The sequence below is a fragment of the Bufo bufo genome, chromosome 3 (genome assembly GCF_905171765.1).
Source record: "Bufo bufo chromosome 3, aBufBuf1.1, whole genome shotgun sequence".
Taxonomy (NCBI): domain Eukaryota; kingdom Metazoa; phylum Chordata; class Amphibia; order Anura; family Bufonidae; genus Bufo; species Bufo bufo.
In genome coordinates this window covers 354,598,799-354,619,161 of record NC_053391.1, presented here as the reverse complement: position 1 = coordinate 354,619,161, position 20,363 = coordinate 354,598,799, and the positions used below count along the sequence as shown (strand labels likewise).

General features: G+C 43.5%; 1 protein-coding gene across 3 annotated transcripts in view; it reads right to left on the bottom strand.

Moving 5' to 3' along the window:
* Positions 1-20,363, bottom strand: part of MYOM3 (myomesin 3) — a 191,574-nt gene that overhangs the window by 60,046 nt on the left and 111,165 nt on the right. The window contains exons 12-16 of one of the 3 annotated variants that reach the window (XM_040424500.1): positions 19,443-19,642; positions 18,345-18,398; positions 17,960-18,087; positions 17,619-17,802; positions 6,994-7,168 (exon numbers count right to left, since the gene is read on the bottom strand). In XM_040424500.1, coding sequence (XP_040280434.1) covers positions 6,994-7,168; positions 17,619-17,802; positions 17,960-18,087; positions 18,345-18,398; positions 19,443-19,642 — 741 coding nt within the window. The remainder of the gene's footprint in view (positions 1-6,993; positions 7,169-17,618; positions 17,803-17,959; positions 18,088-18,344; positions 18,399-19,442; positions 19,643-20,363) is intronic. The other 2 variants (XM_040424502.1, XM_040424501.1) reach the window with 2 other exon arrangements.

Sequence of the window (20,363 nt, the reverse complement as noted above, 5' to 3'; positions counted from 1 at the left end):
CACGACCAGGTAGCGTTTCAACAGTGCCCTTTGCCTTGAATTTGCGAATGATGCTTCCTATGGTGTCTCTTGGTATGTTTAACATCTTTGCAATCTTCTTATAGCCATTGCCCTTCCTGTGAAGATAAATCACCTCTTCTCTTGTCTTCCTGGACCATTCTCTTGACTTCACCATGTTTGTAAACACACCAGTAAATGTCTAGAAGGAGCTGAGTATCACAGTCCTTTTAAATCTGCCTAATTGGTGCTTATTATGCTTGATTGCTGCTCCTTGACATCCACAGGTGTTTTCAATACCTGATCGAAAACACTTGAATGAACCTCTGTTCTTAAGAGTTGTAGTCTTTAAGGGGTTGAATAATTGTGTCAATGAAGAAATCACAAAAAAACATTTAATGCTGTATTACAAAAACAATTGATGTCATTTTAGTTGCATTTGGTTCTTTAAAAAGTCCTTGTAAGATTTCATTCTGAACACAATTACAAATGTACACTAAATTCCCTAAAACCCTTTACAGCATTGGGGGGTTGAATAATTTTGAACACAACTGTATATCTAAGTGTGTGTGTGTGTGTGCGCCAGACTGATATAATGGGCTGAAATTTGTGGCATTTTCTTTAACTCTGTATTATGCCATGCTGACATTCTACACAGTACCTAACAGAAAGGTCAATGACAGTGTTTTTATATTGGGCTCATACTGCTACAGTCAATAGTATTAGTTAATTTAAAATATTTTATACATACTTTCAAATACACAGAGTTTACAAAACTAAATGTTCTGTGCCAGGCATCAGTCAGAAAGTTATGGCATATCATAGCCATATGCTATGACTTAGTATTAGGAAATACCTTATTGCACATTAGAGGAGTTGTCCTCAGGATTGGCCATCACTAGTTGATTGATGGAGGTTCTCACACTCCCAGCACCCTCGCTGATCAGCAGGGCCAGATTAAGGGTTCCAGGAGTATGCAGCAGTTCATTCACTGGGGACCCCAAATTAATGTGAAGCCCTCCTCCACAACATACTGAACAACATTTAAAAAACTTATGTACTCCTTTGGAGTACACCATGAGGAATTTTCAATGCAGTGTGCACCACACAGCTTTTTTTTCGGCATAGCGAATTGTATGGGCAATGTGTTCTAATATATGTTTTTATTGACTATTTTTATATATATTTTTTATAAGTATTTTAACCCAGTGTTCACAGGGTATATTGTTTAATAAACTCCTAAACTTTATATCTCGGTCCCACGTGAATTCCTAATGTTTTGAGTGCCGGTTCTATCTTATATCCATGAATAAGCTAGCTCAAGGGAGGTAAAAGTACCGTATTTTTCGCCCTATAAGACGCACCTGCCCATAAGAAGCACCTAGGTTTTTGGGGAGGAAAATAAGAAAATAAATATTTTGAACCAAAAGGTGTGCTTTTGGTGGGTTTTGAACTAATGGTGATCTGTGGATGGCACTGTTATGGGGATCTGTGGATGGCACTGTTATGGGGATCTGTAGATGGCACTGTTATGGGGATCTGTGGATGGAACTGTTATGGGGGGATCTGTGGATGGCACTGTTATGGGGGGTTCTGTGGCTGGCACTGTTATGGGGGATGTGTGGATGGCACTGTTATGGGGGATCTGTGGATGGTACTGTTATGGGGATCTGTGGATGGCACTGTTATGGGGGATGTGGATGGCACTGTTATGGGGGCATCTGTGGATGACACTGTTATGGGGGGATCTGTGGATTACACTGTTATGGGGAGGATCTGTGGATTACACTGTTATGGGGAGGATCTGTGGATGACACTGTTATAGGAGGGATCTGTGGATGACACATATAGCATCTTATGCTATAGTGTCATCCACAGATCACCCCCTGTACACAGGGACACAGGGACACTGTTATGGGGGGGGGGGGGAGGCCGGCAACTGGTGTTGAAATCGGGGCCCGGTGCAGTCACTTTACTCTATTACATCGGGCCCTGCTCACACCAGTATTTATATGTAAAGTGTGGCCAATCCATATGTAAAGTGTAGGCAAGGTAGCGCAATCCACTACTCACTATGAAACTCCCATACTAGCAAGCACTGCAGGCTGGCCAGTCACTCACTTCCTCACGGCGCATGCTCCTCCTGCTTCATTAATAAAGTGGGAGGAGCATGCGTGTGAGGAAGTGAGTGACTGGCCAGCCTGCAGTGCCTGCTAGTATGGGGGTTTCATAGTGAGTAGTGGATTGCGCTACCTTGCCTACACTTTACATATGGATTGGCCACACTTTACATATGAATACTGGTGTGAGCAGGGCCCTGTGTAATAAAGTACAGTGACTGCACTGGGCCCGCCGTGAGTTGCCGGCCTCCAGCCCCTCCTCCCTCCCTGCTGATATATCGCAGGCCACGCTGTGCAGCATTGTGGCCGGCGATGTATCAGTGTTAGCAGAGTAAAAATGGCAGCATTCGCCCCATAAGACGCACTGCCATTTCCCCCCACTTTGGGGGGGGGGGGGAGTGCATGTTATGGGGGCGAAAAATACGGTAATTTCTTTTCAGGTGTGGACATGCCCCTCTTTATGAGACTCTACCCGTTCCATGTATTCCTCCCACCCCTTTCATGAAGTGTCCTCTATGCGCTGTGCAGTGGATGTGCCAACTCTGCTGGGAGTTCGAGAGGGCTCAGCTTTTTCAAGGAACCCTCCCGGATGTTCCAGGAGAGTTGGCAAGTTTGCACTATAGATAGAATAACATCTATATACATAGCTACTCACAAACACTCACTACATGCATAACCTGATTATAGACCTATATGTACATCATATGCATGGATAGCGCCATTCAATATGCACTGTGGGAAGGGGAAAGCTTCACAGCAAAGTTTGCAGCATTTTTTACACTCCATAAATACAGTATTTAGTGTTAGGCTGAATTCACAAGAGCGTTAATACTTTCCGTTGTTCTGCTCCGTTATAGGAGCAGAATGGCGAAAATAACAGAAGTGCCACATTCAGCACATTACTAAAACGAACAGAGCTGGACAGACTCAATTGAGTACAATTGGGTCTTCTCACAATGCTACTTTTTACCAAACAAAAAGTCCTGCATGCAGGATTTTGTTCTCTGGTCTTTGACAGAATCTGTGATAGAGGCCAGGACAACACAGATGTGAACAGATAGTATCAGATCTAAGTATAGCATCAGATCCAAGTTTAACACACAAATACAGTGCAGAAACAAGATCACTACATAAATACAAAACCGGAGCTAAGCATAGTACATAAATACAGCACCAGAACCAAGCTCATACCATAAATACAATGCCAGAATTAACCTCAGTACATACCGTAAACAGAGCTCCAGAACCAATCATAGTATGTATATACATCAGAAGCTTGAAAAAAGTTCAGTACTGATACCATTTACATACTCCGCTTAGCCTTGCCATATAAGCTTGTAGTGTGAAACTGCAGCTCCCAGTATGGCCTGAAGAGGTGTAAAGGTATGCTGGGAGTTGTTGTTTCACAAAACAGAATGCTATCACCCATCATCAGATGTAGATCATACAGGTGATTACAGCATTCTTCATACTCAGTCTTAGTCAGCAGCAGAATAAACATTTACATTTAGTGACTTACAGGTGGTGTCTCTTCTAGAGTACTTTTCCATATAGTTCAGACCCCCATGATGTCATCTCCCAGCCCCTACTCATCTCTGCAGATTTTGCCAAGAAGATGTCTCCAGCTTCTTGGTTTACCAACCAATCAGTACCCTATATGCTACACCAGAATGGTGGGCCAGGAAATCAGTGGTTCTCTTGTCCCACTGGTGCTCAATTGCTCAATTGGATCTCTTGTTCGATGCTCAATTGCATCTGCACCCTGTGGACACAGACCCAATTGAGTGCATGGGCCCCAGAAAACAGGTGAATGGACCTGGTGACTGCGGCACCCCACCCAGTATGAGTGCAGAGTGGGCCTTGGAGCAAGTACTCTAACTACACAAATGATGATCAGCTGATCAGAGGTAGCTCAGTCACTGTCCACTACAAGATTGATGGACCTGTGTAGTTTCGTTGCCGACTTCTGGCGATGGAGCTACACCTGAACAGCTGATCAACTGGGGTGTTGGTTGTTGGACCCCCACGAATCAGCTATTGATGGCTTATCCTGAGGATAGGCAATAACTTAGTAAAGCCCAGACAATCGCTTTAGTATTGCAGTATGGACACCATTCAAACCTTTTAACCAAAAATATTTCAATGTAACAGTTTATTATTTGTCTCTAATAAATCTAAAAGTGGATATTGATTATTTCATATCATATAGATATATAGAATCTAATATATAAAGCTGAGTGTATGTGTGTCCGCTAAAGGAATCTGCACCGTTGTATTTACAATCACAAAATTTGGCACACAGGCACATCAGGTGTCCGGGAAGGTTTTAGAACAGGTCTCAGCTCTCTAGGATGTACCGTTCCTGAGATATTCCCCAAAAATGCATTAGCCAATAGAAGCTTGGTCACATGACCCTTATCAGCCAGTAGAAGCTCTCAGGTCCTTTGGCCTCCTACAGTTTTACTTCAGGTTTCCATAACAACCCAGCCATTTATCTTCACTTCTATAGATGAGCTTTAAAGGAAATCTGTCACCAGGATAATCGCTATTGAAGTAAAGCCATGGCCTAATAGCACTTAGTACCTTATTTCAAGATATGCCTTTGTTCCAACAATAGGTGTTTTTATCCTCAGAAAATCCAGTTTAGGCTCCTTTCACATCACTGTTTCTCCCTTCCATTCTCCGGCTCCGTTGAGGAGCAGGAGAACGGAAAGGCTGGATTCTGCAGATAACTGAGACCTAACTGAGGGTAACGGAGCCTAAAGACCCCATAGACTATAATGGGGTCCGTTTGGTGTCCGCTCAGAATATGATTTGCATGCAGGATTTTCGTCTCTGCTCAAAAATCATATTCTGAGCGGACACCGAACGGACCCCATTATTAGGGTTGCCACCTTTTCTTCAAGCCAAACCCGAACATGGGTGGAACGCATCGGGTCCAGAAGTTGCGTTCCACAGGCCGGAAGTGGGTCCAGCTGTGGAGAGCAAGATGTAAATGAGGAACGGGCCAAGCAGACAGAATATCAGAGAGGACAGTAGGGTAAAAGGAAACACAAGGAGGAACATAAGTAAAAGAAAACATTTAAAGGAGGGAGGGAGGGAGTGTCTGAAGACAGCGCCACCCTGCACTAACATCACAGCTGATCGTCCCTGCTGCTGACACCTCATCGGCCGCCGCTGACTGACACCCTACGCCGCCGCTCACCGCCAGCTGTCAGGTGTGCAAGTCTGCAATTTGAATCCTGTGCCCGGGTCTGAGAACGGCTTGTACTCGGCACAGGATTACAAACCCGGATTGTCTGGGTCATTCCCGTACGGGTGGCAACCCTACCCATTATAGTCTATGGGGTCTTTAGGCTCCGTTAAGCTCAGTTAGGTCTCAGTTATTTGCAGAATCCGTCCTTTCCATTCTCCTGCTCCTCAATGGAGCCGGAGAACGGAAAGGAGAAACAGTGATGTGAAAGGAGCCTTACTTGAAATGCAAATGAGCCAGTAAGTTGCCCAGAGGGGCGTCACTCTTGCAGGAATGAGCCCAGACACGCCCCCTGCCACAAGGTGTCCACCCTCAAAAGACTTAAAACCCCGCCCCCAGGTCTGTCAAGCCACGCCCCTGATCCAGTCAGGCCACACCATCTCCTACTCCTGAGCCGACAGGGATTGAAAAAAATGAAGGTAAAAATCAACTTCTGTCAGCTGCAGACAGGGGCGTAGCTATAGGGGGTGCAGAGGTAGCAGTCGCTACCGGGCCCAGGAGCCTGAGGGGGCCCAAAAACCCTTGTGCCACATAAGACACTGGCATTATAGAAAGTGCATACTGGTCAATTTACACCTCTGGCTGGAGGGAAGTGGTTAGGTCAAGAATTTGGCATGAGGGGGTGCCCTTTCAGTGTTTGCCTCAGGCAGCACGAAGGCTATGTGCTCCCCTGCCCCTTGCCAACAAGCACTAAGGCAAGCTGAACTCTTGCACCAGGGCCCATGAGCTTTTAGCTATGCCCCTGGCTGCAGGCGTGGGAGGGAGAGTGACTTTCTCCCTGCAGCTCACACTCAGACAGTACAGTGCTGCTGTCTTAGAGTGAGCTGTTCAAAAGGACATGCCCCCGATTCGGTTAGGCCACGCCCCCTCCCACTCCTCAGCCGACAGATTGAAAAAATGAAGTTAAAAATCAACTTCTAGGTCCAGCTAAGCCACGCCCAGATCTGGTTAGACCATGCCCCATCCCACTCCTGAACCGACGCGGATTGAAAAAATGAAGGTAAAAATCAACTTCTGTCAGCTGCAGGGGTGGGAGGAATGGTGACTTTCTCCCTGCAGATCACACTCAGACAGTACTGTGCTGCTGTCTTAGAGTGAGCTGTTCAAAAGGACACGCCCCAGATCCAGTAAAGGCCACTGTTAAGGGGGCGAGCCCCTGTGCAGGTCACTGTCAAGGTAGTGGTATGCTCTGAAAGTCACTGTTAAAGGGGAAGGCTGCTGTAAAGGTCAAAGTTAAGGGGGTGGGCTGCTGTTGAGGTCCAATTTTAAGGGATGGGGCACTGCGTGGGGGGTCAGTGTTAAGGGGTGGGGGGCTGTGGAGGTCACTGTTTTGGGGGCGGGGTGCTGTAGATGTCACTGTTATAGTGGATAGTGTTGATATCTTTTAACGACACACGCAAACATTAAATAAAATAGATTAAATATACCCGAGCGAAGCCGGCCCCTTCTGCTAGTTATCAATAAAGAACAGCTGATCTATTGTGTGCATCAGGTTGTCTGAAAAGTGGGGTGGCCATCTTGGATGGCAGAGAAGGAGCTCAGCAATTGGAAGTGTTTTATTTGTTCCCCAGTTAATATGCATAAATTTTTTCTTGAATTGGAGGATCACATTCATGAACTTACCTTGTACATTGCAGTGGCTTGTTGTTTACAGGTTGCCAGCCATCCTCCCCTACCATTCGACTGTACAAGTAATAACCTAGAATCTCTGGCTCATGCTCAACTTTCTCCCACTGTACTACTGCAGATGTCTTTGTATCTCGGAGGGCTAAAATATTCCCAGGTGCAGGTGGGACCACTGTAAGGGGACGAAATGTATATTTTCAGAAATGTAATAAAGAATGGGCTATTTATTAATCTGGTGTTCTAATATTTTTATACTAACAATTCATATTTAAAATATCTGATAGATTGATGTCCAAACCTTCAAGGCTAAAAAGAGTGTAATTTTCATGAGAGCCTCTGCAGATTTATACACAGTGATTATAGTGAATTGAAATTATAGCAATGACTATAGTTACAGGAAGAGAAAGCTACAATGTCTTCTGAATGGCTGCTCACATGTACTTCAGTGCAGGAACATGGAAGATATACAGTCAGGTCCATAAATATTGGGACATCGACACAATTCTAAAATTTTTGGCTCTATACACTACCACAATGAATTTGAAATGAAACTAACAAGATGTGCTTTAACTGCAGTCTGTCAGCTTTAATTTGAGGGTATTTACATCCAAATCAGGTGAACAGTGTAGGAATTACAACAGTTTGCATATGTGCCTCCCACTTGTTAAGGGACCAAAAGTAATGGGACAGAATAATAATTATAAATCAAACTTTCACTTTTTAATACTTGGTTGCAAATCCTTTGCAGTCAATTACAGCCTGAAGTCTGGAACGCATAGACATCACCAGACGCTGGGTTTCATCCCTGGTGATGCTCTGCCAGGCCTCTACTGCAACTGTCTTCAGTTCCTGCTTGTTCTTGGGGCATTTTCCCTTCAGTTTTGTCTTCAGCAAGTGAAATGCATGCTCAATCGGATTCAGGTCAGGTGATTGACTTGGCCATTGCATAACATTCCACTTCTTTCCCTTAAAAAACTCTTTGGTTGCTTTTGCAGTATGCTTTGGGTCATTGTCCATCTGCACTGTGAAGTGCCGTCCAATGAGTTCTGAAGCATTTGGCTGAATATGAGCAAATAATATTGCTCGAAACACTTCAGAATTCATCCTGCTGCTTTTGTCAGCAGTCACATCATCAATAAATACAAGAGAACCAGTTCCATTGGCAGCCATACATGCCCACACCATGACACTACCAACACCATGCTTCACTGATGAGGTGGCATGCTTAGGATCATGAGCAGTTCCTTTCCTCCTCCATACTCTTCTCTTCCCATCACTCTGGTACAAGTTGATCTTGGTCTCATCTGTCCATAGGATGTTGTTCCAGAACTGCGAAGGCTTTCTTAGATGTCGTTTGGCAAACTCTAATCTGGCCTTCCTGTTTTTGAGGCTCACCAATGGTTTACATCTTGTGGTGAACCCTCTGTATTCACTCTGGTGAAGTCTTCTCTTGATTGTTGACTTTGACACACATACACCTACCTCCTGGAGAGTGTTCTTGATCTGGCCAACTGTTGTGAAGGGTGTTTTCTTCACCAGGGAAAGAATTCTTCGGTCATCCACCACAGTTGTTTTCTGTGGTCTTCAGGGTCTTTTGGTATTGCTGAGTTCCTTCTGCAGCGTACTCAAGTTGTGTGTAATAGAGTTTCTGAGTGTAGTAGTGCAATGACACTAACCTGAGACGGCTGACTCTCTGCAAGGGCAGGTGATGGTAGAAAATGTTTGTGACGCCAGTGCCAATTAAACGGTGGCACGCCGTTTGCTGATAGCAGGAATAAATGAGGAACACCGTGATGTTAAAACAGAACTCCAACTTTAGTAGTTTTCAGAGAGACATTAACGGAAGTACAGTTCCTTTGCATACAGTTGATTTTTCAATACGGTCGATGCAGGCAATACAGATTGAGCAAGGTGACTACAGAGTGTTAAACACACAGGACTTGCAGTACAGGAGCTTGCACTCTATCTCTGACTGATCCTGGAACATAGCAAATCTTCTCCAAGGTCCAATACCTTAACTCTGGCGTATATCCTTGGTTTTAGCTTTATAAAGTACCTCCTCTGTTATCTTGAGTACCTCTTGCTTCTCTGCGCTTTGCCTCTGTCTCCCTCTCAGCTTCCTCAGGCTCTAGAAACTTCTGAACAGTGGTCTTCCTGCTTCTGCATATATATATATTCAGGAGGGGAACCTTCTCCTTGGTTTCGGAACCCGGTTACAGGGACTGCCATACCCTCTCCTGTTCCGCAGGCTTCAGGCCTGGACTTGTCTCTGACATAGTCTAAGCTCCAGCTTCAGACTACAGGCTGCAGCTTTAGACAGACACTTAGACTAGACTCTCAACCTTAGACTGACTTTCCCTTCCCTGACTGGGCCTTATATAAACTAGGGCTCTCTAGCTCCCTCTAGGGACTAGAAGCTGGAATGACACCCCTAGCAGGCCTGTACATGCAAGTGTCACAGTAACAGGGAAATACATAGCATTGCATTACATGACAATTTATAAAAATGACAGATACCAACTTCCCCATAATTAAGGAGGGACGACAGCACACCAAGTGACCCTTTTGTAGTGACGGGCATTACAGTCCCCGTACACTACATACCCCACTGCTTTAAGCTGAGTACGACCTCGTACTCCATCAGGGCTCGCCCAACTGGAATCTCTACCTGAAACAGAAAAAAGAGACATGCAGGCATACATACATGTAATTCATCTGCATTTACATTCATATCAGGTCCAATTGGCAAAGGTGAAGGTTGGTGACAAGGGGCGTCGTTCTCTTCTCTCAGGATAGTGAATGGAACAGGGGCGCTGACCTGGCACAGCGTAACATTATAACCAGGATAGTCCATGACAATGAATAAGTCCATACTAGAACAGCAAAATAGATAAAACAGTATAAAAGTTCTTGGAGGCTCAAAGAACAAACATGAGTCCGTACCCAGGTTATTTTCCTAATAAATCACAGAGGCTCTCATGCGGTGGAGTCCATCTCTGGGCACATTTCCTTTTAAAAGAGCAAAAATCTCAGAGGCTCAGGTTCTTTTGAGTCTGTCTCCGGGCACGGTTCCTTAGTATGAAGTTGCACAATAAAATTGTAGAATATAAACAAGTGCTGTAATACCCCTGATCAACCTGAAAAGGGGGGTAAGGGTAAAAGGTGCAACTCAGGAACAGGCACAACTTGGCGTGGGATAGCAAAAGCAGGCAGGAGGTCCTGGAAACAAACTTGGCTTTGTTGACTTTATTACTTCAGTGGTCAACACCCACCACTGAGCCGTGGATAAACTGGCAGCAGCAACAAACAACCAGGGAACATAGGACTCCTGTCCTGGAAGGGTTAATACCCTCATTGATTGATGAAATAAATCAAAAGGCCTAGCAGGCTGGTTTACAGAGGCATATCATAATCACTTGACCCTGCTGGCAAATATGGCCTGTAGTATTCCTCTACAGGAGGATGGGCCCACATAACAGTGTTAGGGGGCAGCTGCAGAGTAAAGGGGCCCCTAATAGGTATTGGCCCCATGGGCCTAGGGGTAAACCCTTGGTTGGACTGTACCGGTCCCGGCATGATAATGGTGGGATGGATTGGAGCGGTTACCGCCGCCTCAAGCGGTCCGGTGGGCTCCGTGCGGCAATTCACAGCAACAGGGGGTCTTCTTTGGGGCTTTGGCGGAGCGGTGACAGCAGAAGGTACTTTACGGGTGGTGACAGGCACCCTTACCTCGTCCTCCTTTGGCGGCGTCTGGATCCTGGCGGTCGCGATCTTGCGCAGCTCCCGCAACTTCTCCTCCAGCCGGACAATCTGCTCACCGATGCTCTCCGGATCAGAGTCGCTGTCATCTGCTGGCGCCGCCGGCGCAGGTACAATCAACGATGGCGCGGACTCGGCCTCTGCAGGTTCTGGCGATGCATCGGGTCTCCGACCCCTCCGGATGTTCTCAAAGGTATTTCGAAGTCCCTTTAGATTTTCCATCTCTTGCATGGTCTTCTCCCGACGAGGCAGCTCGGGGGAAGGGTAAGGGCTCACCCATTTTTCCAACACGGTTGGCTGCCAGAAGACGTTAGGCCCAATGAAGGAGCTCCGCTCCTGGAAGGCGTGATGGGCCGGCTCTGGAGAGCGTTCCGGTTCCCGCTCGCAGCCAGAGTAGTCTTCTTCTTCTGCCTCCCAGTCCTCAGATTCTCGCTTGGGACGGGTCACGGCAGTGGCATAAGGGCCTCTCAGGCTCTCGGCAGGGGTGAACTCCACTTCCTCTCCCTCGCGGAGGCTGTGCTGATAGGAAGGGAGGTAGTCTCTCTTGACAGACCTTCTATTAACATATAAGTCTCTGCCAGTCAGGTAATCTTGTATGAACCCGTAGCCACGGGTTTTGTCAAAGGACACCACCACTCCCTTTCTCCTTTCCAGGCGGGGTTGGGTGTTGGTGTGTCTTTCATGGATTGTCTTGGTCAACTCTTCATAGTAGATCTTGGTCTTGGTATTTCGCTTTATTGCGGCCTCCCGGATCTCCGCCATGAGTGAGGACCATTTAAAAGAGGGCTGAAAGAAGTCTCTCCAGGAGCCATAGCAGGGCTCCGGTTCTTTCTCCCTTGGGCGGCAGGCGGGTTTCTCCGGTCCCGGAGAGTAGGCCGGTGGAGCCTCCTCTGGCTCTACACCAATATCACTCATCTTTGGAATCTCAGGTGCGGACGTTGCAGCAACGCTCTGTTCACTTTCCAACATGCTCGATCCTTCTCTGGAGAGCGATAGGGTTGCGTCAATTAACTCAGCCAGCTCCTCCCCTTGCACTGGGAGGCCGCCCCCCAGGTATTTCAGTATATGGAAGGCGGTGTCCATGCTGGCAGACATGCAAATGTCCAGATAAGCAGTGGCGCCTGACCTTGAACTCCTTCCCGCTATTTCCTCAGAAAGGCGCCAATTTTTCCCGCCTTTTCGGGACGAAGATGACGCAGCAATAAATGCAGCAAGCTCATCGGCCATCTTTAGCAAGAAACGCTGTCTATTCACTGACAGCAAGCAGGATTGTAAAAAGTCCACAAAACCACACTCCAATGCGGCGATTTTCTTCCTCTTGATAGCGCAACACTGCACAGCGCTTTTTAGAGGTTTTAGGAACACTTTGGGTATGTTTTTCAGTTCACAAAGTCCACTTTAATAAAACAAGCAATATGTCACTTTGGTCACAGGGCAACTGTATAAGGCACAAAGTTCACGCTTCTTGCACTAGAAAGCGTGCGTATCCTGTTCGTGACGCCAAAAGAGAGGTGCAGCGTACTCAAGTTGTGTGTAATAGAGTTTCTGGGTGTAGTAGTGCAATGACACTAACCTGAGACGGCTGACTCTCTGCAAGGGCAGGTGATGGTAGAAAATGTTCGTGACGCCAGTGCCAATTAAACGGTGGCACGCCGTTTGCTGATAGCAGGAATAAATGAGGAACACCGTGATGTTAAAACAGAACTCCAACTTTAGTAGTTTTCAGAGAGACATTAACGGAAGTACAGTTCCTTTGCATACAGTTGATTTTTCAATACGGTCGATGCAGGCAATACAGATTGAGCAAGGTGACTACAGAGTGTTAAACACACAGGACTTGCAGTACAGGAGCTTGCACTCTATCTCTGACTGATCCTGGAACATAGCAAATCTTCTCCAAGGTCCAATACCTTAACTCTGGCGTATATCCTTGGTTTTAGCTTTATAAAGTACCTCCTCTGTTATCTTGAGTACCTCTTGCTTCTCTGCGCTTTGCCTCTGTCTCCCTTTCAGCTTCCTCAGGCTCTAGAAACTTCTGAACAGTGGTCTTCCTGCTTCTGCATATATATATATTCAGGAGGGGAACCTTCTCCTTGGTTTCGGAACCCGGTTACAGGGACTGCCATACCCTCTCCTGTTCCGCAGGCTTCAGGCCTGGACTTGTCTCTGACATAGTCTAAGCTCCAGCTTCAGACTACAGGCTGCAGCTTTAGACAGACACTTAGACTAGACTCTCAACCTTAGACTGACTTTCCCTTCCCTGACTGGGCCTTATATAAACTAGGGCTCTCTAGCTCCCTCTAGTGACTAGAAGCTGGAATGACACCCCTAGCAGGCCTGTACATGCAAGTGTCACAGTAACAGGGAAATACATAGCATTGCATTACATGACAATTTATAAAAATGACAGATACCAACTTCCCCATAATTAAGGAGGGACGACAGCACACCAAGTGACCCTTTTGTAGTGACGGGCATTACAGTCCCCGTACACTACACTTCTTTTTAAGAATGTTCCAAACAGTTGTTTTGGCCACGCCTAATATTTTTGCTATCTCTCTGATGGGTTTGTTTTTTCAGCCTATTGATGGCTTGCTTCACTGATGGTGACAGCTCTTTGGATCTCATCTTGAGAGTTGACAGCAACAGATTCCAAATGCAAACAGCACACTTGAAATGAACTCTGGACCTTTTATCTGCTCATTGTAATTGGGATAATGAGGGAATAACACACACCTGGCCATGGAACAGCTGAGAAGTCAATTGTCCCATTACTTTTGGTTCCTTAACAAGTGGGAGGCAGATATTAAAACTGTTGTAATTCCTACACCGTTCACCTAATTTGGATGTAAATACCCTCAAATTAAAGCTGACAGTCTGCAGTTAAAGCACATCTTGTTTGTTTCATTTCAAATCCATTGTGGTGGTGTATAGAGCCCAAAATGTTACAATTGCGTCAATGTCCCAATATTTATGGACCTGACTCTAAGTGGCACAGTGACAGGCATACTATTTTTGCTCAGAACTGTGTATGGGCAGTGCTATTTCAGGCAACTTTTATGGGCATGTAGCACAAACTACTCAGTGGACACTGCTGTATGGCTGGCAAAATATTATTGGTGATTGTGAAAGGTTTGAGTAATTACTACTTTGTTGTACTACTTTTTAACTCATGCTTCTTTAAGGGTACTATGGTGAGAAATGGCACTACTGTAAGTACTATGTGATCCAAGTTTGGAGACTAATCGGCACTACTGTACCAATAACTTGTTGTTTACTAAAAGGAAAACATTCGGCACTGCTTCGCATCTATCTGGAGTATGTTTACAATGTAGACCTCAAAATATAGGTGGTGGTCTACACTCATATAGCTTCCATAAATCCAGAAAGAACAAAACTAAAAGCGTAGCACTCACTAATAAAAACAATGGGCCAGATTTAGCATTACTCTTACAGCTCACTCCACTTTCACATATGGCTAAAGTCAGTTTTAGCCAAGTCAGATTTATGATCGGCCCTTTAAGACTGTAATAAATGTGGTTTGACGGTAGAAGTTTATCCGTCAGTAAGCAGCTTTACAAAAGTCGCACGTCTTTATGAAAAAGTCGCATGTTCTATTAAAAAGTCTCATAAGATAAGCATGGTCCTCACTGGAGTGAAATTGCGCATTTTTTTGTGACTTTTTAAATAGTCGCAATAGTAAATCTGTCTAGAGATTCATTTACATAAGAAAACACACCCACTTTCAGAAAACTGGCGAGCATAGTGCAGAGCAGAAAAAAGTCGCGAATTTTTGCACAGTTTTAGCGATTGCGCAAAAATTTGCGACTTTTTCACTCCATTATTCTGACTTGAGCTAATGATAAATCTGGCCCAATGTCTTTTCTTTAATCTTTCCATAAAATACAACACAGGTGGGAGGAATGTGAAAGAGCAGGCGACGACTGTTTCGCGTATTACCACCCTTCCTCAAGACCTATCTTGAGGAAGGTATTGAGGAAACGTGGTAATACACGAGACGACCGTCTCCTGCTCTTTCAGATTCCTCCTGCCTGTGCTGTATTTTATGAAAAAATTAAATAAGACATTTGGGATCATTTATTAAACAGAAATACGTCTATATTAGGCGTATTTCTGACACAATCTGCAACTTTTCCCCTCTCACGCTAGGTCTTAAAAGCAGGTGTGTTGTGGACGGGGTAGGGGATGGACTGTCAGGCCTGTCTCATTCATCATTTTCTATGCTTGTTTTAGGTGTAAAAAATTGTCTAAATGTGAGACAGGAACATTTAGAATCAGCGGTGGATAGGCCGAAGTTATGTAGAGGTCAGCCTTTACATAACTTTGGCGGATCCACCACCAGTGAAGGTCCTTATTAAGACTCATGCCTAAAACTGTAATAATAATAAATGTGCACCATTGTTTTTATTGGTGAGTGCCATGCTTTTCATTTTGTCCTCTTTGGACCTCTTTGTTACTATTTGCCAATTATTATTCCATACTGTATAGGGCTGCCCCAGAGTAGTAAACGCTACTACAGTGGGGCAAAAAAGTATTTAGTCAGCCACCAATTGTGCAAGTTTTCCCACTTAAAAAGATGAGAGAGGCCTGTAATTTACATCATAGGTATAACTCAACTATGAGAGACATAATGAGAAAAAAAAATCCAGATCACATTGTCTGATTTTTTTTAGAATTTATTTGCAAATTATGGTGGAAAATAAGTATTTGGTCAATAAAAAAAGTTCCTCTTAATACTTTGTTTTATACCCTTTGATGGCAATGACAAACGTCAAACGTTTTCTGTAAGTCTCCACAAGGTTTTCACACACTGTTGCTGGTATTTTGGCCCATTCCACCATGCAGATCTCCTCTAGAGCAGTGATGTTTTGGGGATGTCGCTGGGCAACACAGACTTTCAACTCCCTTTAAAGGTTTTCTATGGGGTTGAGATCTGGAGACTGGCTAGGCCACTCCAGGACCTTGAAATGCTTCTTACGAAGCCACTCCTTCGTTGCCCAGGAGGTGTGTTTGGGATCATTGTCATGCTGAAAGACTCATCCACGTTTCATCTTCAATGCCCTTGCTGATAGAAGTTGGTTTTTACTCAAAATCTCACGATACATGGCCCCATTAATTCTTTCCTTTACACGGATCAGTCGCCCTGGTCCCTTTGCAGAAAAACAGCCCCAAACCATGATTTCCACCCCCATGCTTCACAGAAGGTATGGTGTTCTTTGGATGCAACTCAGCATTCTTTCTCCTCCAAATTGAGTTTTTACCAAAAAGTTCTACTTTGGTTTCATCTGACCATATGACATTCCCCCAATCCTCTTCTGGATCATCCAAATGCTCTCTAGCAAACTTCAGACGGGCCCGGACATGTACTGGCTTAAGCAGGGGGACACATCTGGCACTGCAGGATTTGAGTCCCTCGCGGCGTAGTTTGTTACTGATGGTAGCCTATGTTACTTTGGTCCCAGCTCTCTGCAGGTCATTCACTATGTCCCCCCGTGTGGTTCTGGGATTTTTGCTCACCGTTCTTGTGATCATTTTGACCACACGGGGTTGAGATCTTGCGTGGATCCCCAGATCGAGGTAGATTATCAGTGGTCTTGTATGTCTTCCATTTTCTAATAATTGATCCTACAGTTGATTTCTTCACACCAAGCTGCTTGCCTATTGCAGATTCAGTCTTCCCAGCCTGGCTTAGGTCTAAAATTTTGTTTCTGGTGTCGTTAGACAGCTCTTTGGTCTTGGCCATAGTGGAGTTTGGAGTGTGACTGTTTGAGGTTGTGGACAGGTGTCTTTTATACTGATAACAAGTTCAAACAGGTGCCATTAATACAGGTAACAAGTGGAGGACAGAGGAGCCTTTTAAAGAAGAAGTTACAGGTCTGTGAGAGCCAGAAATCTTGCTTGTTTGTAGGTGACCAAATACTTATTTTACAGAGGAATTTACCAATTAATTCATTAGAAATCCTACAATGTGATTTCCTGCATTCTTTCCCCCCATTCTGTCTCTCATAGTTGAGGTGTACCTATGATAAAAATTACAGGCCTCTTTTTAAGTGGGAGAACTTTCACAATTGGGGGCTGACTAAATACTATTTTTGCCCCACTTTATATGCAGTTGTGAGCACGACCTTGCATGTGTTCTGAATGGCAACAAGGGAGAAAACCGCTGTCAGACTCCACTGGCAGTAGCGAATCTCCCAGAGAACACAAGGATTGTGCTGTTGAAATCCTACATATTCAGTACTCAGCTCCCCCAACCAGCTTTAGACTATATATTATATATGTTTATTTGTGGGGGTTTTGGCCAAGATAATAAGGGAATTTCTAAAATATTTGCAGTACCTTGTACTTCTGTAAATGAGATTGGCAGTTGTCCATTATTGTGGCTCTCTAATACCATTAGACAATCACTCCTGCTTTTTTGTATTTGAAATAGAAAAATCCGTAAATAATCATACTGTATCATAGTAAAAATAACAAGTGTATTATTGATGTTTGTAATATATGCTTAGTCCCGTGGCAAAGATTCTAATAGTTTTTGCATTGGACTAAAATCCCTTTACCGTATCCATAATTTACCTCAACCATGATTTTTTTTTCTTCCTTTTTTTGCCTTCTGTTCCCCTATTTTGCCCATCACTACCTGTGAACTATTTTGGTTTTGTTCTACTTTCTTATGGATTTAATTAATATATCCTTGAGATATATCAGACTTTCAGACAGATTTGCTTGGTCATGAGTTATGCCCTTTATAATATATATATTTTTGTGAAACTGCCTTGTACAAATATTTAAACAAATAATTAAACAGATAATTTATGTAAAGATAAAACCAAAGCAGTCACCTAATGTAGTTTTAAGAGTGATTGGGGAACTCGGCTTAGATAGACCACTGATTCCATGTTTGTTTGCAGCTTGTACTCTGAAACAGTAGAATTTGCCTTTATCAAGATCCATCACAGACAACCGTGGAGAATGGAGAGGTGTGTCCAGGTTAATCCTCTCCCATCTGTTGCTTCCTTCAAGGCACTTGACATGTAATGTGGACACGTAAATACACATCAATGAAAATATTGAATAAACACATACATGATTCGTGACAGAATGAACACTATAAATGCGCTATCTTTGTCTACCGACATCATCTCTTAATGGCAATGTTAAGTTTAAATAGTTAAGTATATACCTTTTCTACGTAGTATTTAACAGGGTCCTTGACGCATGGATCAGGTTCGTCCCATGAAAGCACAATATATTCTTCATTGACCTCAGAGGCATGAACATTTTTGGGTGATCCAGGTACTTTGACATCTTCTGTTTTGAACAGGAGAGAATAATGTGCAGAGAATAGTCATAGTTGTCACAGTAGGATGTTGTTGAAGGGATAATGTGAAATTGATTGTGAAAAATAAGTCAATCAAAAAATATATAAATGGAAAAAAAAAACATAGAAAACCCTACATTTTATAGGGTATATCTTCTGTTTTCAATGGCCTTTATTGGTTTTCTTCACACTTATTCCTTGAATTCATTTATACATCATGGGATATCTCCTTTATCTACATATTTACCTTCAAGATCCTCTTTATTGATTGTTATTGCCCTTGCTTCATCATATGGAACTACTGGATAGACAAAATGAATAAGGAAGTAAGAACTTAGTAACTTATATATCTTTCAAATGTATATATTCCACACCGGATGAGCACACCATTGTCTGAATACATAATACCCATACACTTTGACACATATTAGACAAAACAAGAGCAACTATTTGCTCTTGCCAAATTTATAGTTTTCTAATTGCAAGGGAGCCTAGCGGAGCATCGCAGGCCAGGAGGAGAAGGAATGGGAGCCAGCGTCTTGGCGTAGGTAAGTAAGCTTCCCTTTACAGGTCTGGCCGAGTGTGTGTGTGTGTGTGTGGGGAGGGGGGTGCCAAATTTTCCCTCCCTCCATTCTTGCACAACCAATTCATATAATATCTGCTTTAGAAAATATAAAGAGAGAAAACAAATTCTATAGCTTTTGTGTCCATTAGCATCAGTTTTTCTGACACATTTCCTTCTGAGCCAGGCAGATGAATGTTGCATGCTATATTTCTCTGTCTGGCAATGGATGTATATTAAAGGGGTTGTCTCATTTCAGCAAATGGCATTTATAATGTAGACAAAGTTAATAAAAGTCACTTACTAATGTATTGTTAACTGTCCATATTGCTTCCTTGGCTGGCTTGATTCATTTTTCCATCACATTATACACTGCTCATTTCCAGGGGTTAGGGCCACCCTATACTCCAGCAGCGGTGGCCGTACTTGCACACTATAGGAAAAACCACTGATCTCACTGGTGGCTGGGACCATGGGAGTGTACATAGGCCGATGCTTTGTCCTATAATATATAAGCACAGCCACTACTGCTGGATTACAGGGTGGTTGTAACTTCTGGATATGAACAGTGTATAATGTGATGGAAAAATGAAACAAGCCAGCAAAGGAAGCAATATGGACAATCACAATACATTAGTAAGTGGCTTGTATGTACTTTCTCTACATTATAAATGCCATTTCATGAAGTGTGAAAACTCATTTAAAGTTGCAGGTACAAATTGAGTAGAAATCTAAAGGATTATTACAAAATGTCAGCATGTAAACAACAATTCTTATACACACCTATGATTTTTTCCTTCTGAGCTGGATCTTCCATTGTCACAGGTTTACTAGGCTTTGAAGGATGACTAAGGCCAGCCTTATTAAGGGCTTTCACTCGGAATTGATATGTATGTCCTTCAGTAAGTCCACTTACAGGAAACTTGCAGATTTTTGCTGGAATATTATTGCATTGTATCCACTCATTTGTTGAAGCATCAAGTCTTTTTAGTAAAGAAATAAAATGTTGTTACATTAGGGAAGATATTGTTGAGAAAATAATCAAGTAAGTCAATATTTCTTCTGAATGTTTACGCACACATTAGTGGTCTTTCACATCTGCATTGAGCTTGATCCATCAGAAGATCAGAAATATTGTTTTATGCCCCATTTGTTTTGATGGGTGTTTTACAGCATTCATTATGATCCGTTAGTGTCCACTCCGTCATGTATCCACATATTTTAACGGAATTAAAATTATTGTCTGCAGTAGTTTTCTTTCTGCCACAAATAAAGGAATATGTTTTGTTTGCATCAGTCTTTTGATTAATTTAAGATTTTCTTTTTTTCACATTTTCTGTTCTTCTGATGGATCAGAAAAATAGAAAACTCAATGCATGTGATAAAGAACCCTTAAAGGCATTGTCCACAATCACAGGTACTGGGACACTAACACATCACAAATGCAGCAGTCCCCCGTTTGAATGGAGTGGCAGGTCCATTCAAGCTCCGTAGAACTCTGGGACAACCCTTTTGAGTAGGCTTATTTGTAGATAAATTACATACAACAAATTCAGGATTTAATTAAAGACTTTTTAGTTTTGTTTCAGGATGTAAATGAGCTTTTTAACAGCAAAGTCCTTATGTTCATATATACAGTTGCAAGAAAAAGTATGTGAACCCTTTGGAATGATATGGATTTCTGCACAAATTGGTCATAAAATG